Source organism: Neovison vison, chromosome 12, assembly GCF_020171115.1.
Source record: "Neovison vison isolate M4711 chromosome 12, ASM_NN_V1, whole genome shotgun sequence".
Lineage (NCBI taxonomy): Eukaryota > Metazoa > Chordata > Mammalia > Carnivora > Mustelidae > Neogale > Neogale vison.
Genome location: NC_058102.1, coordinates 18679867 through 18705676, shown reverse-complemented (window position 1 = coordinate 18705676; position 25810 = coordinate 18679867). Strand labels below are relative to the sequence as shown.

Below are 25810 nucleotides of genomic sequence, written 5' to 3'. Positions count from 1 at the left end.
TTAATCTCAGAATTGTTGCAACTTGGCTGTTGAAGTGTGTGGCTTTGTTTTTGTGGGGATTTGGGGGACTGGATATGGTAAAGTCTTCTGGGTATTCTAGACTGAGATCTTTATTTTATCATTTTTATGTCATGGCTGAGGTTAAACCTCAGAAATGCCATCTTTAGACTAGTAAGGAGAACAGGGGATTTCAAGTCAGGTTAGGTGGCTTACTAACCCCAGTTACTAGGAGCTTGACTTAAGGTTAGTTAGTTCAACTCTCAGAACCTACTTTTCTTCATCAGTAAGATGAGACTGTCATCTACCTCAGAGTGTTGGGTGGGTTAGGTCAGATAACATAGTCAGGGCACCAAATAATATTCTGAATCAAAAAATGATGTATTTGTACAAAATGGTGGGAAATCCAAAAGCTGAGAAATCTAGCTCAGAACACAAAAAGGATAAATTCTGTAATGGGTCATTGAGCCCTGTCACCCAACCTTGGGCCTTCTAAACAAACAACATCTGTAGAATTCTTACCTTACAACTTCCATTTCATATATGCCAATAATGAGAGGCTGTTTGCATTCCATCGGTCCCACACCAGCTAAAGGAACCATGCATGGTACACGGGAGACAAGAGGTTCAAAGTGGTACAGTTATCTACCAATACCACCCTGAAGACACTGGCCAGAGATTTGCAAACCAATAGACCAGGGCTGCACTGACAACAGCCCCACCCCTCGCCCATTCTCTGTTGCTGGCCTTGGCCACCACTAATAAGGCCAAGAAGTCTGTTTTGGGAAGGATTATGCAGATACCTGGTTGTCCAAGCCTATAAGCTGGGAGTCATTGTTTTCCTTCAATCTTCCTTTATATCTGATAATCAATTTTTGTCCATTCTTTCTCCCAAATATCTTAAGTCTATTTTTTTTTTTTTACTTTATTCTCACTGCTATCCCTTACTTTAGGTCCCTATCACTTCTTGCCTGGACTACCATAACTGCTTCTCAAGTGACCCTTCTTGGGTTCTCTCCCTGTGTCCCCCCCTCACGCAGCCCAAGTAGATTTATAAAGCACAGATCTGGTGAGATTGCTCCCATCCTTAAAAACGTTCAATGGCCTCTCATCAGTTTTAGGATAAGGTCCAAAATTTTTAACACAGTCCACAGGGCTTTGTGTAACTTGGCTCTGCCTATGCTTCCAACTCTGTGTAGAAATACAATTGTAGTTCTGCGTACTGCATTCCAATTCATCCAAACTGGTCTTATTTTAATTCTTTAAACACATCATGTTTTCCCCGAATTAAGGCCTTCACACATGCTCTTCCCTCTTACTGGAATACTCTTAACCACTCTTCCAGACCAATAAGCTATGACTTCGCCTTTCCATCCTGGTTAAACTGAATTTTTAGAGACCTTCTTTGCTTTTTCCAAAGTTTATTGGTTTTCCTCTATAATACAATTTCTCAATAACCTGAGTGTTTCTCTTTCCAGATAATCATTATGCTTGTTACTATCATTAAATTCAGGAATCTGTTTCAGTTATCATTGGATTTTCAGTGCATGGCATAATCAGCATACTTCTGAGTAGGAGCTGTTAAAAATTATGCCAAAAAATTAGATCACTGCCTAACAAGCTCACTGTTCACTCAAGGGGTCTGTGTATTTGCTTGGTGTGCGATTTACTACTTAGTAAGGCCCCAACTCTTAAGGTAAGATGCTGATTTATAAAAGATGGACAAGTAGCAAAATACTTATTTTATGACCAAGTTGCAACTGATTTCTATCCAGTAGAAAAAAATACAGATGTAGTGAAAAGAAGGGCCATCTGTACCCCCATGTTTATAGCAGCAATGGCCACGGTCGCCAAACTGTGGAAAGAACCAAGATGCCCTTCAACGGATGAATAGATAAGGAAGATGTGGTCCATATACACTACGGAGTATTATGCCTCCATCAGAAAGGACGAATACTCAACTTTTGTAGCAACATGGACGGGACTGGAAGAGATTATGCTGAGTGAAATAAGTCAAGCAGAGAGAGTCAATTATCATATGGTTTCACTTATTTGTGGAGCATAACAAATAGTATGGAGGACAAGGGGAGATGAAGAAGAGAAGGGAGTTGAGGGAAATTGGAAGGGGAGGTGAACCATGAGAGACTGTGGACTCTGAAAAACAATTTGAGGGTTTTGAAGGGGCGTGGGGAGGTTGGGGAAACCAGGTGGTGGGTATTAGAGAGGGCACGGATTGCATGGAGCACTGGGTGTGGTGCAAAAACAATGAATACTGTTACGCTGAAAAGAAATAAAAAATAAAAAATAATAAAAAAGTACATTTGTTGGTTATGGCTTTATTGCCTTCTAGAATATCGATCACTTGTATAGCAATTTCTATTATCTTGTTCTAGCACTCAGTTTTTCAATGATCATCCACACTTTGGTCTTGTAGCTTCCTTCACACCAAAGTTGTCATCTGGCTGGTTTCCTCACTACCAAGTTAATGGATTTTTGACAAATCTTGACTATATACCTGTATGACAGTTGTGTTGGAGGCTACGGCATGGTTGGAGTCGAGGACCAAACCAGGCCCTGACTTGTGTCTCCTTCAAAGTCCGGACACCTTGAGAAGGGGTCAAGGACGGGAAAGTTGAGTAACTGAGAAAGTGTCGTGCTATGTGTTGTGCGCTCACCTACGTGACTTCCCACACCCTCTCCCTACAGAAGGGAACAATGTGGTCAGGGTCATGAGTTCTTAGTTGGTCCTTGTTGTTCCTGTACCTCCCATAACCCATGCCCTGGTTGATTGTCTTGCTAATGGCATTAGCTGAGACTACCTGGCATCATGAGGTTTGCTTGTAGTTGATGTAAACTTGTTATAGGAACTTGCGGTCATCTGACTAGATACTGATGTATTACTCCTTCTATTGTGGTCTGCCTTATAAATGCTTGTAAGATGTGGAATAAAATCGATACAAACATAGTGATCCAAAGGGGCACGTGCACCCGAATGTTTATAGCAGCAATGTCCACAATAGCCAAACTATGGAAAGAACCTAGATGTCCATCAACAGATGAATGGATAAAGAAGATGTGGTATATATACACAATGGAATACTATGCAGCCATCAAAAGAAACGAAATCTTGCCATTTGTGACAACATGGATGGAACTAGAGCATATCATGCTTAGCGAAATAAGTCAAGCAGAGAAAGACAAATATCATATGATCTCCCTGATATGAGGAAGTGGTGATGCAACATGGGGGCTTAAGTGGGTAGGAGAAGAATCCATGAAACAAGATGGGGTAGGGAGGGAGACAAACCATAAGTGACTCTTAATCTCACGAAACAAACTGGGTTGCTGGGGGGAGGGGGGTTGGGAGAAGGGGGGTAGGGTTATGGACATTGGGGAGGGTATGTGCTTTTGGGTAAATTGGAAGGGGAGGCGAACCATGAGAGACTCTGAGGGGTTTGAAGTGGCGGGGGGGTGGGAGGTTGGGGTACCAGGTGGTGGGTATTATAGAGGGCACGGCTTGCATGGAGCACTGGGTGTGGTGAAAAAATAATGAATACTGTTTTTCTGAAAATAAATAAATTGGGAAAAAAATCGGCACTGTTGGACATTCTCCTCAGTGTCCCTCCTGTCCTGTCCCCATCTCTTTGTCTCTTAATTTCTTTTCACCATCCTCTTACCCTCATGTTTCCTGACTGATCTGTCGGCCGACCGTGACACAGTTGTTTTTAACTTTTTGGAAATTATGCTTTGACAGAGCAATTTAGGAGGAATGCAACAAGTCTTTGATGACTGACATCCTTAGAACAGACTCTAATGGGGCCCATGGTTGGAGAAGTTTGAATGGGAAAGGGAAGAGAAGAGAAGCACTAGAAATATAGCCCTGCTCTTGGGAAGGGCAAGTCTCTTCCTGGAGAGAAGAGAAACTCAATATCTATATCTGAAAGACTGAAAAACAGTCGGAAAGCTTCAGATAGTAGAAGAAAGGACAGTTGAGTTAAGTAATATTTTCTTCCCCAAAAAGCCCCCCAGTGCAGATCTTCAGCTTTAAACACTGGTGTAGCACAAGGGGATCTGGAATCGGGAACTCTGGGGTTAAGATCTGTGTGGCAGAGGCTCTCCAAGATCTGTGTCTCATCCTTCTTTCAGAGAACACTTCTCAACTACTTTTCTCAGTCTTCTCTGAAGCTCATAGTGGCCATGTGACTAGGTTGCAGTCAATGAAAGAGAAAGATATGAGTCCCCTACCAACCTGGCCCATAAGACCTGGGAGTGATTCTCACTCTATTTTCCCATGTGCTGGCAGAATGAAAAGGGCTTTGAGGACTTGGAGGAAGGTCTGACCTTAAGGGGAAAGGGCTTAGTCTCTCAAAGACTGTGTGGAGCAATTTCCTTATTGACCTATGCTAGAAATAACCATCCAGTGGGCTAAGCCATGGAGCTTCAGGGATTATTTTATAAGCAGTTAGCCTACCCTAGTTGTTAGAGGGCTCAACTCATATTTCCCTCTTTCCAGAAGTCCTCTCTAACCATTCCAGTCCGCAGTGACCTTAGAACTGATAGCACATGCTATCTGATTCATTAAACCATGATTAAATCTGGTGTTTAATCATGTACTTTTGTGTGTTATGACTTAAACTCAATATTACCCAAACTGAGTTCCATGGAACACTACCATTTAAGATAATGTTACTAGGTATTCCAAGAAAAGGCAGCTCCATAAGGAAAAAAGTTTGATGGACATTAGGTTGAAAGAGAATCATGTTTGTAGGACTTGCCAAAGCCCCTAATGAGATAACGGGGCTTACATATGCTTAAAATGGGGTTCAAGAATACAGTGTTTCTCACTTTGATAGTGAGGTGATTTTTTTTTTTTTTTTGGAGATTACAGTTTGGGAAGCATGCCTATAACCCTTTCACGTGTGCGCGCGCGCGTGTGTGTGTGTGTGTGTGTGTATCTACATATCTATATTTTATGCCTTCTATGAGGTTATAGTTCATGAGGAAGTGACTTTATTTTTCTCTGATGCTCTGTGCTCAAAGTTTGAAACACCACACACACAGTTCTATAGTATCAGCATTAAAAACTTGGCCTGGGGAAGAGGTAGGTAGAAGGTTTCAAGGAGGCCAACATATGAGTTGGGCCTTAGGAATTGAATAGAGGTTTTTGCAGCAGGGATAGAGCACGTGAGAGGAAAAGGAAAAGTATCCCCATGAAGGAGACCACACGGACAGTCCCACCAAGGCTGGGGAATGGTCAGAGAAAAGAGACTCAGTTTTAGAATGGAAACCAAACAGACCACTTGGATTCTGCCTGCCAAGCAACTGCACAGTTTACCACTTTATAAAGTCGTAACCTATGAGCTGTAAAGTTACAACCCAATCACCTCTGACACTCCCCTCAGGAAAGAATAGATACCACTCTTCCCTGTATTCCCACAACCGGAGGCTCCTGAAGGATAAGGGTCATGTCTTATGAATCATTTCGGCTCCTGTTCCTTTACATAGCCTGGGACACAGCTCACAGGGCTTCCTGTCTGAGATTTCTCCTCTGAATGTGAAAACACAACCCTCCCAGGATGGCTATCACACTTAAATTTTAAAAATGCTGGTAAGGCATTTAGCACAGTGACCGGCATACAGTCTATGCTCAAGAAATGCGAGCTGTGGGTATCACTTCCTTAGTAAGTGTTTGGGAAAGGGAGGAAGGCAGATGGGAAGGAGGGAGGGCAAGACACTGGCGACAAAAGAAAGAAGGCCGAGTGGAATGCAGTGATCCTATTTCATTCTCCCACTTGGCGAAGGCTGGGAGGGAGATGCCCTTTACCCTCTGTTGCAGGAACAACCCTTCCTTGGCTGCATTTCTCCGAGTGGTTGTTGGAGGCTCTGAAGTGAGATATTGAGTTAAACTTCAGTGCACACTGCCAAGAGCAGGGGAGCGGACTGCGCCAGGGACAGAGAGGAACAGAGGGTCCTTTGGGGAAGAACACCCGCCACTCCTCACACTGGCAGCCAAGGCCTGTGCGGCCTGAGGGAGTGTGGGGAAGCACTCCGGAGGGTTTACTCTGTCCTTGGCGCGTGGGTTCCCAGGCTCTAATGAAGGAACAGAGAGAGCCTGGCCTCCTCCGCGGGAAGACCATGTACCTGACAAAAATTGTTCTTTTAGGATAAAGTTCATCAGAGCGAGAGGCCTGGGAACCGAAAATGTGGGCTGGGTCTGCAAGAAGAAATGAATTCCAGGGAATCTGAAGACCAGCTCATCTGCGTGAGGGGACACAAGAATAAGAGGAGGGAAATGTCCACATCTGTGGTCTCTTCCCTCTTTCCTCTCTGCCCCAAGCGAGCTGCAAATGTGGCCAATGGAAGGGTCTTGGGTCAGGCCAGGAGGCCTAGAGACTGGTATGAGGAGGAAACACTCTGATGGGCCAATTCCATGGGCTGGGTCAACGTGACCAGATGATTTTTTCCAGAGGAATGATCTCTTTGCAGACACTTTGCTCCCAAGGCCCACAGCCAAAGACCTATGGAAGGGGATCTGGAGCCTCTCCCAGAGCACGTCTACTGCCCCCCAGGAGAAGGCTGTGCCATCCCCAGGAATGATACAGCCTTGAATGGGGATGACCTTACCTTTAGTTTTTTAGGAGAAAGGTACTTAAGTGTATATAGATAAATATATATTTGTGTGTGTGTATACACGCACACACATATGTATATATATGTGCATGTATATATGTAACATATATATACATATATGTGTGTACACACACGCAAATATATATTTATCTATTATATAGATAATAGATATATATTTATATATGTTATATATATATACATATGCGTGTGTGTGTGTGCGTGTGTGTGTATACACACACACATATGATACTGAAATATGATTCCTAGCCTGAGCTAAATAGTTTCACAAGTAAGAATCAAGGAAGCTATGGGACATCCTCGTCAAGATGCGCAGGCCAGATAACTACTGTAGTAGGGAGACTAGAAACATGTTTGCCATTGAGGTCTGCTTAAGAAGTTACGGCAAGGCATACAAAATTATATATAATAATTTTATGATATACATAATTTAATCATTCATATTAGTGTCTAAATAACAGAAGGAGAGGCAGGGGAAAGACATGGGAAGGAGGAAGGAAGCATACCAAAATTAACACCTACTATTTCAGGACAGTGTGAGAATAGGTGATTTTTTTTTTCCCCTATTTTGACATCTGGGTGTCAGGAGGGAATTCAACTTTGTTTCTGTTAATAAAATAGTTTCTCATAGTAAAAAAAGAAATGCAGAATACCACCAAGAGGAAAAGAGAATTAACTGGAATCATGGGTGATCTTCATTTCCTTCCTCATGCTTCTCTGTATTTTTAAGTCCACTATAAGGGATTTACAATTTGAATGAGAATAAGCAACATGTGTTCATATTTTAAAAACCAGCCTACTCCAGAAATAACTGTCTTTGTTTCTGAGAAAGCTCTGGAATTTCTGCTACTGGCTGGACCTTTGACTTCTGGCTCTGTGAGCACTAGGTTAAGAGTCTTAAGGCCCAAATATTAACACAGGACTTTAGAAAAGTCGTGTACTCTCACTGGGCCTCAGCGAATCTATCTGTAAAATGGGAACATCTGCTTTGCTTACTGCAAAGAACCTTTGTGAAGATCAAGTTCACAACTTACTCAACTGTAAAGACCCACAGAGATGTAAGAAACAGACTCCAGATGAAATGTAGACACTCTCACTAAGTTACGCTAAACCACTGTAAATGAAAACAGCTTCCAAGTCCTTTAAAGATTAAGAAGCCATTTGCTTGGACAAAAAGTAAGTGATGGGCCATATGATAGTGGCCCTTTTCACCTAAGGAGGAAGGCAGACCTGGCCCTGGCCTGAGACCTGCTTCTCCCCGGAATCCTCCGCCCCACAAAAAATAGTGATTAAGTTCCCCCACCCTGGTCTTTTCAGAAACCAGTGGGGGACCTGCTCCCCTGCCCACCAGACACAGGACATGGTTTGAGTACTTTGTCTGGTACATCGGAACTTTAATTTTTTTTATTACTTTTTAAAAGATTTATTTATGCATTTGAGAGAAAGAGAACAAGCACAGGGAGGAACAGAGAGAAACTTTAGCAGACTTCTTGCTGAGCTCAGATCGGAGCCCAGTGCAGGGCTGGACGCAGGGCTTGATCTCATGCCTTTGAGATCGTGACCCTAAGATCCTGACCTGAGCCAAAACCAAGACCAGACACTTAACCGACCATGCCACCCAGGGACTGCCCCCCCCCCATCAGACCTTTTAAAATCTGGCCCTCACACCTAATGCAGCAGCCAGTCATTTCAAAATATTCTGCATTTCAAAATATTCTGGATACTTTCAGGACACTGAACCTTTGCACAATACTGTTCCCTCAGCTTCTTCTCAGGTTTTAGGATCCAAGTCCAATGTCACCACTGCCCTTCTATAACTGGCAGAGTTGTTAGTGGGTTACTGTGTCTCAAGCTCCTGACTTAAACCTGTACAGTTGTATGAAAACCGAAAGAAAGAAGATTTACTTACATGAGTGTGTTTGTGTGTGTGTGCATACATACATACACATGTATACATATAAACAATAGTTTCCAGAGGCCAATCTATATTTGCGCCAATAATAATAACAACCATGATAACTATGGCGGTGATGCTGTATAAGAAGACAGCCTGCAAATGTCTGTCCTACAAGCAAACAAATGAAGACATGTTGCTGGGGATCAGGGAGTGGAGTAGGGTCAGGGAGGGGAGGACTGGAAGGGTCTCATGGGAAGGGGCACCGACGTGGGGGACTTACAGGATGGTCTGCATCCAGTTCTGCTCCATAGCTGAGAATCTGATTGGCAAATCTGTCAAGCTCTTGGATGGTTCTTGGAAACCAGGGCACTGAAACAGAAAGGGCAAAATCCTGAGTGGAAGATCGGCAGGACATGGCCAAAGGTCTCAGCAAAGACAGAAGCATGGATCAGCCCCAGTTAGACAAACCATTAGGGGGAGCACGTAGGGTCCCCTAGAACCCCCAATTTATTCAAATTTTCCTTGGAAACTAATTTTTTAAAAACTTTCAGTTTTGTTGAGGTATACCTAACAAATAAAATGATAAAATATTTAAAGAGCACATCATTGTGATTTGATACAGGTACACAATATGAAAGCATTTCCCCATCTAGTTAATTAACACACACATATTTATCTTTGGCAGTTAGTAAAAACATTTAAGTTCTAATCTGTTAGCAAATTTCAATTATATAATATCGCCAACGGTCACCATGTCTTACACTAGATCCTCAGAGCTTACTCACCTTTTAGCTAAAATATATCCTTTTACCAGCCTCCCCCTCTTTTTGCCAGCCCCCAGCCCCTGGCAATCATTTACCTATTATTTGTCTTCCTCTGTCTGGCTTATTTCACTTAACACTTCAGAAAAGAATTTTAAAATATCTTCCCAGACATATTCTCTTTCCTGAAGATTTTCTCTGAATTATCTCAAAATTTACCTAGTATAGCGGGGTGGTTTTTGAAGATTTTCTTTAGTAGCAGAGTATTACATGTAATCCCAGAATATACATCAGATAAAACCAGAGCTGTTCTCTTTTAAACAAGGATGAGCCCATGAGACCCTATCTTTTATCACATATCGCCCTCCCAAATATTCCCAGGCATCATCCTGGCAGAATCTTTTGAGGCCCAAGCCAATTTGAAAGTCACGGATGAAACAGGATGGAGTCAGGCCGCTTAGGATTTGACATTATCTTGTAGTACCTAAAGAACCTGCAGGCTTACTTTTGGAGTAACGTAGAGGGGAAGGAGATGAGACCTGAGCTATGTGGTCTATGGGGAAGAAGACACATGGGGGGTGGAATTGTCCCAGGAATTAACAGAGACTAAGACATTTTGGACTATAAGGTCCATGAAGGCAGAAACCATGAGTGTATTGTAGTTCATGTGCCCAGAGGGGAGGGAGGGCATGGGGTGAGGGGCAAGAAGCAATGGAGGAAGGAAGGAACGAATGAAGTCTGGTTATGCTAACTTGTACGGCATTCACAAAAGTAACTACCATCGCTGGAGCACCGACTCTGGTCTAGTTGCTGTTTCTGATTTCTGAAGTATCTCCAAAATAAGGAAGGCATTAGGACCTCTATTGCACGGATGAAAAACTGCAGCCCTGAAAGTCTAAAGAACTAGTGGACGGCCACACAGAAAGTAAGAAAGTGAGAGCTCCTGGAAAACTCATGGAGCCCAAGGAGACAGGGAGGCTGGGGGAGCAGTGAAGGGAGGCCAAGGCATCCAGTGCATCCCCTGAAATGAAGTTTAGGGGAAAAGATGTTGAACTTGGAGTCAGTAAGGTCCGACTTGAAATCCGAGCTGCATCTACCTACTTTTGCTCTCTGGGCCTCAATCCTAACTATAAAAATGGGAATAACAGCCACAATAACAGGAAGAGTAGCAGATGTTTGGGGGCCCTTACCACGTGTCAGCCACTGTACTTACCATATTAGTGGAATATCTGTTTTAATCTGAGTATTACTGAGAGGAGTAAGTGAGAATGTAGGCAAAGGGCACAACCCAATGTTTTGCCCATAGAAGGAAGCTTCCCATCTCAGGCAGGTAGTTTCAGATTCTGGCCCCGCCAAGTTAGGGCGGGAAAGCACACGCTTGCCATCTAGTGGCCGAACTGGGGAAGCGCCATCCGTGATCTCAACATAGAAGAGGCAGGCAAGAAATCAGCCACCTTCCACAAAAATGAGATGCTTACTCCAACAGCATTAACAGAGGGCCATTTAGAGCCTTGTTTCCATAGCCGTAAGGTGCAAAGCTGTCTACCCATACGTGAATGATAAAAAGTAACACTGAGTGCAGTTCTAAATATTTAACCTGCGACGTGGGTGCTATTGGTCTCCCCAGATCACAAACGTGGAAGCTGAAGTACAGAGAGGTTGGGTGGCAAACCCAGATACAGGGCTTCCTCTGCTAGGAAACAGAGGAGTCAGGATTCAAACTCAGGCCTGGATGACCTGGTGGTTTCCACTGTGACCATGAATCCATCCTGCCACTCTGGGGAGTTAGAGTACATTGTTAGCTGGGCTCTGGAGCCTGACGGTCTGAGTGTTCTTGCTGTCTCCCACCTAGAGGCTCCATGCCCCTAAAGCCCAGCCCACTTCTCCAGGTTGGCTCTCTGTGGTCAGAGTCACAGGAACAGACCTTGCAACTGTATCCAGCTAAGACTTATCTAGCACTGGCTTGCTGACAGGCACAGTCCTCTCATGTTATATTTCCCCCCTCCCCCAATCCACATAGCAACCCCAGGAGCTGGGTGTTATTACTATTCCCATTTCATAGATGGGGATGTGGAGGAACAAGGAGGATAAGTCTCTTCATAGACCTCCTGGGTCCCAACTGTTAGACTTTGGAGTCTGAGATGACTCCGCACCAGACTCTTCACCTAGCATGGCACCTGGCTTCCCACTTTGTCTCCACAATGTTTCTCCAGGCTTTTCTTCCTTCTTGAGTCCATTGCTTTACCTTGTACAATGGATCTCTGAGGTCAGCACTGAAAATGGGGGCTATTCCTTACCCGGGTTTGGAAAGACTTGAGAAAGGACATCTACTGTAGTCATCCAGGGCCTAGGATCCCCTCTGAGACCATTCCAGCTTCCCCAGAATGTCACCATCCCATACTTCTCTTCCAGCTTCCCCAGAATGTCACCATCCCATACTTCTCTTCAGAGTAAGTGACCCTTCCCCACTCACTCCTTTTCTCTCTTGCCTGAGAATCATCCCCAATCCCAGCAGTCACAGTTGCCCCCAGAGACAGGGCAAGCCAGCCTTGTCTTGCTGCCCCCACCTCTGACCTGGGGCACTCTTCATTTTGTCAAAAAAGATTCCATAGATAAGTGTTCAGCACCTACAACTAGGGCACTAGACATTGAAGGAGTCTTCACCGCCATGGTGCTTACATTCTAGTGGGGGTGGGTGGCCAGAAAGTAAAAATAAATACATTTAAATAGATAAAGTGCCAGGAAATTCTTTTTTTAAAGATTTTTTTAAAACTTATTTGTCAGAGAGAAAGAGAGTATAAGCAGTGGAAGCAGCAGGCAGAGGGAGAAGCAGGCGCTCTGCTGAGCAAGGTTCCTGATGTGAAACTCCATCCCAGGACCCTGAGATCATGACCTGAGCCAGAGGCAGAGGCTTAACTGACTGAGCCACCCAGGTGCCCCTGCCAGGACATTCTTGAAAAAGAATGCGGTGTAAGGAGATGGAAAGTGAGGGAGATACTATTTCATATATCATCCTGTGACTCCAGATCCCAGAGGGAGGGTCTGGGCACCCTGACACCGCCTCGCCATAGTTCAAGGGGATCTGGGATAGTCCGGGTCTGTCCTTCATCCGGAACTGTCTCCCTGTTTGTCTCAGAGAGAGTCAGTCTGGCAATCTTCAAGACCCAGTGCAACAGAGCTGGCCACTTATTGGCTGAAATGCTGTCTCTGTACTTATTATCTGTGACACCCAGAACAAATTATGAAACCTCTTTGTGCCTCGTTCTCCCTAACTGTAAAAATGGGAATAATGATAGCACAATGCAGTACTACTTGATTGGAACAATACAAGGTTAAGCCAGTTAATAGTTGTGTTCACTGAGAACAGTACTGGAACATAGTAACCACAGTTATGGTTCACTAGTAAGCTCCAGGGGATTTTTGTTAACCGCCCTTAGCTTAGCAAGCAGAGTAGAAAGCCTTCAGGCAAGACTAGAAAGTCTGCTGCTTATTTTGTTGTGTAATTGAGCAAGTATTTTATCTCTTAGAGCCTTCGTGTTTTATCTACAGTGTAGATTAGAATCATCTTTCTATATTCCTTCATTTTTGCAGGAGTTAAATACTATAGCAAATGTGATCTATCTTAGCGCAGTGCGTGTTTCTCAGTAAGTGCTTTTCTGTATTAACCATGAGGGTGATGAAGAATTTAATGATGGTGATAAAAAGAAAGAAAAAGCAGGAAGAGGAAGAAGAGAAGGAGGGGGAGGGAGGAAAGGGAGGAAGAAGAGGAGGAGAAGGAGGAAGAGGAGAAGGAAGAGCAGAGAAGGAAGACTGGGTCAGAAGCCCGTTCACAGTTAAGGTCCAATACTAACAGACTTTCAAATCTTGAGCCTCAGTTTCCCCCCTTCTATACTACGTGGGATATGGGATTCACTTGTTGCTGTAATCCTTTTTGGGTTTTGTATTTTTGAGCCCTACCAGAATGCTGTGAAGGTCTGAGGCTGGCCAAAGGGCATGTGAAAGATGTGCTTCTAGTTCATTCAGGATGCCCATCTTGCTTGCTTCTGGGAATACTGAGCACAAAATGCATTGCTCCTCCCCTTTCTCTCTCTCCTCTCACGGAAGGAACAAGGTTCTGCTCCACAGATACGGGGTTCAGAGCTGTGTGTGCGGCCGTCTCCCTGCTGCTGCTGAACGCCAGAGGGCAGCAGAATCAGCACATTTTCAGCTCCGGGTGTTTTTCTGTTTTTTTAGCTCCTCCAAAGAGAGAACACTAGTTGGATCAAAGGGTTAGTTCAGACAAACCCAGAAAAGAAAAGAAAAAAAAAAAAATCAAAGAATATGAGAAGATTGCAAAACCTCAAAGTATTCGAGTCTTGAGGAGACAAATGTGGGAGCAGCCCACCAAGCCCCTAGTCCTTGTCACAGAGACTATGAGGGACCCCCAGGCAGCACTGCAAGACCGTGGGGGCACTAACCCCTGTCCAGGGAACTCTGGTAGTTTTGGAGCCTTGTTACCAACCAGAAAAGACCCAGAACACAGCCAGGCTGGAGAAGTGGCAAAGCTTAGTGGCTAATTATATGGATTTCAGAACCAAATCGCCTGGGTCCAAATCTTGCCTCTGCTACTTGATAACTTTGGGACTTCAGGAAAATTACTTAACCTCTATCCTCCAGTGTCCCACTAGTAAAATGACTATAATCATAATATGGCCTTCAGAGTACGTAAGGAGTAAATGAGCTAATGGGTGAGTAGTGCTTAGAACCATGTGTGGCACACAGCAAGTGCTTTTTAAGTAATTGGTTCCATTATTATCATTACTATCATTGTAGAAGGCCAAGAGACAAGGGGTGACAAGCCTGGTACACACTTTTCCCAGGCAGCAGCCCTACCTTTGGATCTATTCACCTGTCCCCTCCCCAGACCTCACCTGAGGCTAAAGCATCATCTCCCAGAGGACACTATGTAATGCCTATGTGTCATCTGGGGTAGAAGGAAGACTCAGGCCAGGCCTCACAACTAAGAGATGGAGTTCACCAGCATCACCTTGGAGAGCAAGGCAAGGCTTAAAGAAATGAGACCCAAGAGAGGCAAGTTCTGGTTGTTGGGGATGGGAGAAGCAAGGTCCCGACATGGTTCACTTCCTCAGTGTGGCCATGAAGCACATGAAGTGACCAAGCACTAAAGTAAAGGAGACTACAGAGGGCCCCAGACAAAACAGGAACAAGCCTTTGCCTTTTTGTATGAAGCCTACACTTTGTTTTAGAGCCTATCATTTTTATTTCTTCCAGTACTACACATACATTTATATATGTATATCATACATATTTATATATGCAGGTAGGCATGTGTCTCAGAGTTCAGAGAGGCCGAAGTACTGCATGCCCCTATATCTACATATCTGCATCTGTTTCTATGTACCTGTAAGACCGTTAGTTTCCTGTGTGATGCCAGAGCTTGAAGTCCCCAGGGCAGGAGACAGACGGGAAGACTGGGGTAAAATGGAGGAGATGGAGGCTGGAACCCCACAAGGACAGACAGATGGCTAGTCTTCCGAGAACAGCAGAAGCCTACAGCTGGTAGACGCCAGTCCTTCTTGCCTCCCGACCCTTGATGGAGCAGGTGTCCTGCAGAAGCAGGGGCCCTTCATCTGCAGTTGAAGATGCACCCAGCCCAAGAGTTGGCGAGACTGAGCAGCTCCAGGGAAAGTGGACTGGTTGCAGGCCCAGCTGTAAAGCTTACACCTTACCCTGTGCAAAGTGTGTGCACATCCTGGGCCTGAAGCCGGCAGGTCTGTGTTCAAGTTTCATCTCTCCCACCCACAAACTCTGTGACTCTGAGCAAGTGACTTGATTCCTGAGGCTCTAGCTTCTCCTCTGTGAAATGGGTGAGGCGGCCGATCCCTGGCCTGCTTCTTTGGTTAGGGTGAGAAGCGACGGACCCGTGCCCAGCAAGTCAATCTCCCATCCTTACACGTGAACCTCACAAAGAAAATCCAGGAACACTTCTCTGGTTAAGTAGGGTCTCAGAGGCCACTGGTGGGTGGGTCAGAGCTCGCTCGTACCTATGAACCTGGGATCTTCTAATTTTCCCAGCAAAAGTTATAGCTATTATTTTTTCCTTTGAAGTTAATTTTTTGAGAGTTTAGGATGCGCCAGATACTATGGTAAGCGTATTATTTCTACTGACTTAATTCTCAAAGCGATGCTAGGGGGTGGACATTATTTCTGCTTTTCTGATGAGCAAACTGAGGCTTGAAGGGAGAAGGGATCACGGCGCTTACTGTGAAATGAGGATTCTGAAGAACTACTCCACTGGGCTTAGCATAAGGGGGGGGGGGGCAGCAGGGGGGTTGATTTTAGGTTCCTGATCTCCTACCTAGAGACAGAAAGGAGGTCACACACTAAAGCAGGAATTTAAAGTGCTTGAAGAAAATCCCTAGAGGAGCTCCGGGTCCTCCCCATCTTCCTTCCATCTCCATCTCCCTTCCCAAGCCTCCCTGATTTAGGGGTAGAAACTTCACGTTTCCTTTCTTTTCTTCAGTGGCAGTGGTGGGCCTCTCCCCCACCCTGGCACAGTGCTGGGAAGAGAGACTGACCTCGGCGACCCAGGCCTTCATCTTGAAAAGTTAAATCAGATTAGCTCATTAATGACCTTTGCAAATATCTCCGTGGTGGGCTGGCTTCTGTGGGCCCCTCGACCGCCTCACGGGCCGCTGGGCTTGGCGTTAATGAATGACTTGGGCAGGCTGCTGCAACAGAGGCCCTCTGTGAAGCCAGAGGCACTGGAGGGGGACAGATCATTAATAAATATTGATTTGGCTCCAAGGGAAGCAGTCTGCAGGACAACTGACCCTGGACACCCACGTTGTGGTCTCATTAAGTCGGGGTCAACTGCTCAGCCCGGACGCCGAGGGGTGGCTAGCTTAGGAGTGCTCCTGAGTAAGAGGCCCCCACAGGCCTGGCGGAGCCTGCTTCCTGATCTATGGGTCAGAGAAGGCCCGTTAAATTTATAGCAGTTTAAGGTGGAGGCTGAGTCCCATGAACCCTCTCCCTCCAGCAGACATCCACCAGCCCCAGGGGCTAGCCAGCAAGGCACCCAGACTTGCCCCAGACTTCTGCCTCCAGCCTGTCTCAGGGAGGGCAATAAATCCTTCTTTCCTGGGCCCAGAATAGAAGGGGGTTCTCACTCCCTCTTTCCAGGCTCCTAAACGTCTTCTCTGAAGCAATGGCCTCCAGCCTCCTGGAGAAGCATTGGTGTGCTGATCCCAACAGCTCCCCCAAAAGGAGAAGGGTAGTGTGCCAACAACGTGCAGGTTGAAGGCTTTTGGCGGTTTTATTTCTCTCTTTTAAGAGAGAAGAAGAAGGAAGAGAAGGAGAAGGAAGAGAGAAGGAAGGCCCCTCAAGAAGGTCTTGGCAAGAACAGGTGAACCAAATTCTGGCTGTCGGTGTCAAGCTAGTTCCTTCCTCCTCCTGGACAGAGCAGAGGAGTGGTGGGTTCAGGGCTTGCTTTTATCAGTGATGCGACAGGCAAAGCATTTGATCTCTTCATCCACATGTTGAAATACAATGAAAACCAGACAAACGAAAGGGCCTTAGCATGAAGAAAAGAGGTAAAAGTATGCTGCAATAAATTGATGGTGGAAAGAATGAATGGATGTGTGTGAAATCATGAATAATATCATGAATAAAATCATGAAAAAAATAAAAGAATGACCCACAGCATCCTTTATTCCAACCACCATCCTAAACTGGAACTATCCTCCCAATATCCTTGCGAAGATGTCTCGTATCTTATAGACATCTACTGGCAAGTTGCCCACTATATCCCCAGATACCAAGTTCTGGTTTCTGAAAGCTTACATTGTCGCTCAGTCTGAGTACCAGCCATTTACAACTGGAGTTATGGACGATCTACCTGAAGACAAACAGAATACATTGAAAGGCTCTTGCATACCCTGTCTGTCTTCTTCCAGGTGTCCCTCCCTTCTCACTACCATGTCCAACACTGGCTTCAGTGTACCTCCTAGGTGCTCCTGTTGTGACCCATACTTTACTATTCCTGTGTGTATCACGCCACATAGAAACTACCTACTTGATTATAAGACATGTGGGGGTCTAGGCACCATGTTTGGTTTTTTCCCTACTGCATCCTTATCTTGTGGCTGACACTGAATGGGTACCCAATGAATATAAGTTACACAAATGAATGTTTGACTGAATTAGAACATAGATGTGGATGAAAGAGAAGAAAGTGACAAAGCTGACCGTGGTCTTTGAGAGGGAGTAGTAAAAGAAAAAGAAAGAAACCCTCAAGAGTCAGGATTTTAATAAGTAAGAGCCACATAATTTATAAAATACTAAGGAAAGAGAGATTTCCAGGGGTATCATGGATTAAATCATTAATCCATGGCTAAATGCTATACAAAATGATTAATCCATGGTTAAATGCTACAAAAATTTCAAAGAGAATGAAAACAAAACAAACAAAAAAAGAGGATACTGGTTTGGGTCATCGGTGTTGCCAGACTGGTAAGGAAGAGGAGAAGGAAAGAAAGAAGGAAGTGAGAAGCGTGGGAGGGAGGAAGAAGGAAGGAACCTACATGAGAAGCTGGCCTTCTATCTCTTAGACCAGTACTATTGCTAATACAACACATAGATGAGCTGATAAGGGTATGCATCAAAAGCATATTCACAGGAAGTAAGATTTGAAAGTGACAGGTCATTCCCAGCACCCCTCACATCATCCTACACATGAAGCTGTGTCCCCAGTTGCCAGCTAAGGTTGGACCCAGTGAGAGTGTGACTGTCACCAACTTTTTATAGATTAGCTTAGTCACTGTCCATACCTACACAGCTGGTGGTGTCAAATAACCTAATAGTTGGCTGGTGTTGTGGATCATAGAGTCCCTTCCTACTGAGAATTAAGGATGTGTAAGTTCAAAGGCTATTCAACTCAAGCAATCTCAAGCCATCAAACACCATAACCTTCAGAGTATCTTGCATGAGCTTCCCCATAAGCCCTAGAAAGTGGCCAAGTTGGTCTTAGCTCATTTCACATAGGAGAAACAAGAGATAAGGAGGTCACCCAGCTGTCAGGTGGTCAGATGGGATTCAAATCTAGCTGGCAGTTCACAGAAGAGGAATCCAAGTGCTAATTCTTGACTCTAAATTCCTGTTTTTTTCTGCGTCACTATGGTGCTCCCTCAATGCAACGTGAATGGCAAATCGACATTGTTACAATCATTTCATATTCTCTTATCACCTCCAATCACACCTGTCACACAGACAAAATGTATTTAACAGGGTGAACCTGAAGGACCGCATGGACTGCAGAAACTTCATTGTTCCAAAGGAGCACTGTGTCTCCTTTCCTAATACTGAAGAGGAGAATCCCGTTATCTTCTCGCTCCAGCTATCTGAGTTGGCTGTTGCAAAGCTTAAACAAAACAACCGAATAGAAAAGAACTTTGAAAACACGGGATTGGGCATGCAAATAAGAGACCGCTTATAAATTTATGATCTTCCTTAGCTTGAAGCCCTGCAACCTGGCAAAGGGAGTGGGCTCTAGAAATAACATTAGCCTTGGATCTTGCCTTGCCAGTGAGTTGAGCTGCCTCTAACAGACTGCAAGGGAGCGAGCTCCAGACCAACAATACCAGCTGGGCTTCCAGCTCCGGGCTTGGTACACACCCCTTGCTTTGGTTTATCCTCTTAGCTGTGGGTCTGCTCGTATCAATGCAGCATTCTGCTGAAGCAAAAGTCTCACACCCAGCTGTCATGACTTATGACATCAATCGCACCCAGCAAGCATCCAGGCGGACTGAAAAGGGCTGTCAATCCTGTGCGTTTTTACAAACATGCATATTCTTGGTCTCCTGCAGGCCCAGGGCCACAAACAAGCATCTTCAGCTCTGAGAGGTGCCTTTGGGGCAAAGTGAAATGCACAGGAGTAGGTTGGGAACCATGAAGAAGACAAAGGGAAGACGGCAGCACAGAACAGAACAGCAGAGGCAGGGAGAGAGGAAAAGTGGGCACGGGCGATAGGAATGGGGAACCCGTCCCCTCAGCCATCTGGAAACCCCTACAGCCCTAAGCAGCTTCTCTCTAAGGGTCTTCAACTCCTTGGGAACCATGATCCCTTTGAAAATCGCTCTTTAAAAATATGCATGCACTGGTATATGTACCATCTTGCCCACAATCTTCAAGGAATTCTAGTCTTCCTCCCCCAACAACTGATCTGAGACTGCAGCCTTATCCAGGCCCTGCCCATCAGGGCAGCCCTACTGGAACAGCAAGGGGGCTGGACTGCTGGGCTGGAAGCAGGCCGGGGTGTGTAAGGGGGAAGGAATGAATGTCATGATGTTGCTCTTGTCTTCTCACAGTAACTATTTCCCTTAAATCACTGCTTCAGGAATCGATCCAATAAAAAAGACAAAACTGGGGCACCTGGGTGGTTCAGTGGGTTAAAGCCTCTGCCTTCGGTCCAGGTCCTGATCTCAGGATCCTGGGATCAAGCCCCGAATGGGGCTCTCTGTTCAGCAGGGAGCCTGCTTCTCCCTCTCCCTCTGCCTGCCTCTCTGCCTACTTGTGATCTCTGTCAAATAAATAAATAAAATATTTTTTAAAAAGAAAAGAAAGAAAGACAAAACTGTAAGTGCCCCCAGGCCAAACAGAGAGAAAGAAAGACAGACAGACAGGTAGACAGATAGATAGATGAAAAAATTGATAAATAGCCCTTCCCCTCCCACACAGAAAATACGGTCATACTGGCAGTGTGGACTCCCTTTGCCTCCACCACAGACTCTTATAATTACCACAGCTTGAACAAAATCCACCAGATGTCCATTTGCTCTTGGAAAAATAATTCCAATCGGATAAATTTCTCAAAAGGTGATAATCCTATACCTCTGTCTAGCCAAATCAGTCTGTCCGTCTGCTTCTCCTGGCTGCAATCTGCCTCCATGTAGGAATTTTCCATCCCCCTCTAAACGTAATGTCATGCAGAAGACTCAAAGGGAAAGGTAAAAGGATTAGTAGATTGATCGATAGAAGATATTAATGCTCTTTCATGTTGGGGTGAAGAAGGATTTGAGGTCATCAGGAGAGAGGGTAGCAAGAGAATAGACCTCAAGTATTCAAAAGACTCTCTGGATTAAAATCCTATTAAAGTCACATCAGCTTCTCCAGGAGGCATTTTAGAAAGTTGGGATTTCTTTAACATGTCACCATAATTAACCTTCCCTTAAGCTGTTTTGGGTGGGGAACTTTAGCAATTAAGAAACTGGAAACTTTCATTTTCTATCACCCACATGTCCTTTTGAATGGTTTAAAAACGAGAGTGGAAAGTGGTTTAGCCTAATTGATTCGAGGGGTTCAGCTCTCCCACTTCAACCTTCTGTCAAACTCACTCCTGATATTTGAGCCTCTCCAAAGAAAGGGCATTTTTGTTGAGTGAAAGAACCAAAGGTTCAGATCTACCATAATGATATTCTTCCTCTAATCATTCTCACACTGAGTCCCATGAAAAAGAACAGCTCTGCAAAGGGATGGCTGTTTTCCCTAGAAGGATCTGTTTCTGGGCTCAGACTCCAGGTCACAAAACCAAGAAACCCAAAGAGCCACCCCTCTCTGCTGGGGCAAGACTGTGTTGTTTTAGCATCATTAGCACCCTGAACAACTGTTCTGTTCCATGGACACTGGGGTCAGGAAACTATGCCAGATGAGGGGAGCCTTTAGCGGCTGGGACGATCAACCACATGAATAAATGAAATGAGACACGTGTTGTTTTCAAGGGTTTGTCTTACCAGCGTTGTCTTCACTAGGTCATATGTCAACCCAGTTCAAAGGTCAACCCCCTGCCAGATTCCATCACCTGCCCTCATCACAACACCTGCCCCTGGACTATTCACCTGGGTGTCTCCTCACCCTTGTCAGCCCGTGAGCACCTTCAGAATGGGTAGTGTTGAGCCTTTCTACCCCCAGCCCCTATCACGATGCCTGGTGCAGAGTGGTGCGTGACGCAGGCTTACCCGTAACCATACAGAATTCACGCTGTGCCTTCAGGCAAGTCATGGCCTCAGTCTTTTACGATGAAAAATTAAGGGGTCTTTTGGGCTGAACGACCTCTGAGGTCATTTGGCAGTTCTCAGAATCTCTGAAAAAGTTGGTTGTGTACAGGCTGGCTTTTCATGGCTCCTGTGCTGGGGTCATGATTTATAATAACAGTGAAGGTGATGGTAAGAATAGAGAACATCTATTAAACCCTTAATCACCATCTGCGAGGTTCTTGATGCTCCACCGGTATTATTTCATTAATCCTCCGAGGCCGACTTTTGTTACCCCCCATTTGATTGTGAACGTCAGTCATTTGCGCAAAGTTACACCAAGTGTAACGCACCTTGGCTCTGGAGTCTGGACTCCTAACTATTCTTGCACGTTTCCATTAAGAACTTCCTTTCTGAGCCTCCAGTTCAGGCTGCCCGCCCTTCAGTGGATCTACATGTGTCTTCCCTGGCTCCCCAAGGAGCTGCCTGCCTTTCTCGTCAATTGCTTTGATTTCCTACCCCAGGACCCCAGCTGGCCCAGCCTCCACCTGCTCCAAGCAGGGGCAGAGTTTGCCCCAGGATCCGGCAGGCCCTTTGTCCTGAGGGCCTGCAGCTCCTGTTGGGAGCAGGTGGCCGGAAAAGCAAGAGAAGGCGTTCATCAGCAAAGCAGTTCGGGAGGTGGAAGGGAAGGAAGGCAAATACGGTTAGTCTCAAAAGGAATTCTAAGTGCCTGCCCTTCAGTGACCTGAGCCCGTGGGCTTGGCTTTCTATGCTCTGCAGGGGCAGAATCCGGGAATAAACTTCCCCGTCTTGGTAGCAGCCACAGGAAGAGAAGGGGAGGAAGAGAAGAGAGATCTCCTAGGAAGGCTTTGCAGGTATCTTTTAGAAAATGTTTCAAAGGTCTGTAGAAAGAGGTGGGTCTTCGTTCATTTTAAGGCATCTCTGCCAATTAAAATGTTATTTTCTGCTACAGAGTTTGAAATCCTCTTAGGTCCCAGTCTTCACTGTTCTGGCAAAAAAAAAACTTTAATAGTAGAACAAAGTGTTTTGATTATTGAGTAAAAAAGAAAACAGTTCATTTCAGCAATCACACTACTAAGTAGTTACCCAATGAGTTAAAAACTCATATCCACACAAAAACCTGTACATGAATGTTCATAACAGCTTTATTCATGACTTCTAAAATTTAGAATATATAAAACTGCAGCAAGAGAAAGAAAATTACTAATATAAGGAATAGTTATCTTAAGGAAGTGAAAAAAAAAAGCACATTTATTAAATGTCTAAAATGCTAGGTACTCCTTTAGGTCCCTAACATACTTCCTCCAGCTTGGTCCCCTGCAGTGGTCTACAAGAATAGACACTACTTTTGCCAGTACTTTTTGAAGAGAATGACAAGTTGCTTGTGTTGCAAAATCCCTCTACTCCTTACCTGTGTCTTTTGTCTTATCCCGAGAAAGCTCATGGACAGTGGCACCGATGTCATGCCTCAAAATCTTAATGATGTTTGCTAGGACAGGCATGCTACGTTTATCCAGATAGGTAAAAAATTCATATTCATCTTTCTTTAGGCGTGAAGGTCTGGATTCAATGTGGGTCAGGTTTATAGCATTCTCCTAGAAAAGAGAAGTGGGTGTGTGAAGGGGACAGTCACTGGAATTAATACAGACAAAACACACACAACTAGAGGGGGGCCTGGGTGGTTGGTTAAGCTTCCAACTCTTTATTTCAGCTCAGCTCTTGATCTGAGGGTCGTGAGTTCAAGCCCCATGTTGGGGCTGTAACCTGCTTAAACACACACACACACACACACACACACACACACACATAACCAGAGCAAAACACGCAACACAATAAAATGCAGAGAGAGAAAGAACAGGACTTTTTTTTTTATATAAGAGTAGAAGGTCCTTAAAGTAACAAAAGTTGCTTACTTCTCTGTGCAAGACCAAGTAGTAAAAGGTGGAGGGAAAAGTGCAAATGCTACAGAAATCTGCTAAAGGCTTAGAGTTGCAAACCTAGGATTTTGGTTTGGTTCAAATGTCTAGGGCAGAAGTTGGCAAAAATGTATACACAGGGAAACCTCCTTCCCAAATGAAATCCCCTGGAATCTCAATGATAATATCTCAGTAAATTAATAATACAGAAGCAACATTGCCCAGCTTAAATAGGATCCCCAGGAATCAGGCTTACTGGGTTTAAATCAGAGTTCTCATATGGATTGTAAGATTAGACAATTTGCTTTCATGTTTCTAGTGCTCAGTTTTTCCATCTGTAATTTAGCAGTATTAATGATACCTGCTTCATAAATGTGTTGGGAGCATTGGTTGACATGTGTATGCATAACCCCAGGTACATGGTAAATGCTCAGTAAAAATTAGCTAGTATAAAAATGGTAGTATGACTATCATTCATATTTTTATATAATTAATTTTCATTCAGGTTATACAACAAATGTAGGTAGTACCTCCCAGGTACTGGCCATCCTTCCAGGGGGTTGGTATATATTAGTGAGCAAAACAGACCAAGATAGTTTCCCTTATAAAGCTTACATTTAAATTGAGGGAGACAAATAACAAACATAAACTATAACTAACTGATTTATGTATTATGTATTATATTATTATTTATTATTTATATTTTATATTATTTATAATATTTATATTTATTATTATGTATTATATTAATTATTTTAATGTATTTATGTATTATAATGATTGTAATGAAAAAGCCCAAGGGAAAAAAAAAACACCAAGCCGAGCATGGTGAAGGGGATAGGCAGTCCTGTGGGGGAAGTGAGGACAAACTGTAGAACTAAATAAGGTGGGCACATGAGGCTTCATTGAGAAGGGAACATTCATGTACATGTAGGTTTTATTAAAACAATAATCACTAAAGCTACTCAACTTCCATGTCTTTGGCTATCATGTTTTAGCTATTATCAGTTTTGTCATGAAAAAGAAAAAGTCATTTATGTAACCTGATCCTCAAATTTAAATGCATGGTAGTCATCTGCTTCTTACTTGGAAAGTCTGATTTCATTGACGGACTGTCCTTTGTGAAGAAAACCAAGGAATATGCTCTACATTTTCTTAAAACAAATAAATAATAGGAGTTATCCCAAACATTTAAATGAATAAAATAAAAAAAATCTTACTTGATTGATTCTATAATTCCAAAAAATGAAATTCATCTATCTTGTAATTCAGGAAGTATATTTTTTGCAGGGGAGTGGGGGGAGGCAGAGGGTAAGGGAGAGAGAAAATCCCAAGCTAGCTCCATACCAGCGTGGAGCCTGATGTGGGACTCAATATCATGACCCTGAGGATCATAACCTGAGCCAAAATCAAGAGTAGGACATTTAACCAACTGAGCCACCCAAGTGCCCCAGGAGGTATAACTTTATCCTTGATGGTTAAAGGCATGTGGTTGAAGAGAAAACATGGAGAATTACAATGATGATACTTTTTATTTTGATTATCACCTCACAGTTTAGAATTATGTTCCGTGGCCTTCCTAAAAAGGCTTTGAGTAGGTTAAGGGAGTTTTAAAATGTGAAATCAGAGATGATGATGCTTTTCCAGAAGTGACTGGAGAGTCATTGGTGTTCTGACTCACCCTGCCTTCCTGCCAGGGATAGCATGAGAATTCTGCAAATATCAGCTTTTATCATTATTATTACTAGTGTGCAAAGCACAAAGATAAAAATTTCTGGGTATGGGAAACCAATAAGTAACCCCAAACATGTACTCTTACTGTACTTTCTTCCTCATGATCTGAGGGCACATGATAGAGCCATTGTTTGTGGGCACCAGCTTAAGAGAATCCAGCCTGGACAGTGACGGCCAGGAAGCCCAATGTGAGGGTCCCACCTAGAGAAAGAGAGAGTGTGTGTGTGAAGGAGGGAAGACCAGAGATAGCGGTTGCTCTGGAGTTTTCCAGACAAACAGAGGTGACTCCCTAAACAAAGCAAAGAGCAATGTCACCCTTCTTGGCTCAGAAAGAAAGAGAAGCTCCACCTACTATTTGCCCAGGTTGAAAGTTTAAAAGAAGAGATAACTTGTTCCTGCCTTGTGTAAAGCAGAAAATACAGCAAAGCTGAGAACCAAGAGTGGACACACCTCTGGCATGCTTGTTTGCAAGAATAGAGCAGGTGATGGAAGGGGTAGCAAAGGTGGGAGCCGGAGAAGGGGCTTGAAGACCGACTGTAGGCTGTTGTGTTCAACACCAAACTTACGCCCTCCACAAAAGCACTTCCAGAGAGAAGACTCTCACTTTAGGAATAGCCATAAAACAACATAGACCCCATGACTCAGTTTTTATAAGGCTGGAGATCAAACTTATGGGGAAAAAAATTCACCAAAATTCATAACCTAACCAAACTCCCCACAATAGGGAAACAATTAGGAAAATTATAGTGGAATCACTAAGTGGAGATTATGCCGCTTTTGAAAAGGAAATAACATTCACAAATCAATCAA

General features: G+C 44.2%; 1 protein-coding gene across 1 annotated transcript in view; it reads right to left on the bottom strand.

Moving 5' to 3' along the window:
- PAH (phenylalanine hydroxylase) overlaps positions 1–25810 on the bottom strand; it is a 74565-nt gene that overhangs the window by 30722 nt on the left and 18033 nt on the right. The window contains exons 3-4 of the mRNA XM_044226764.1: positions 22762–22945; positions 8823–8911 (exon numbers count right to left, since the gene is read on the bottom strand). Coding sequence (XP_044082699.1) covers positions 8823–8911; positions 22762–22945 — 273 coding nt within the window. The remainder of the gene's footprint in view (positions 1–8822; positions 8912–22761; positions 22946–25810) is intronic.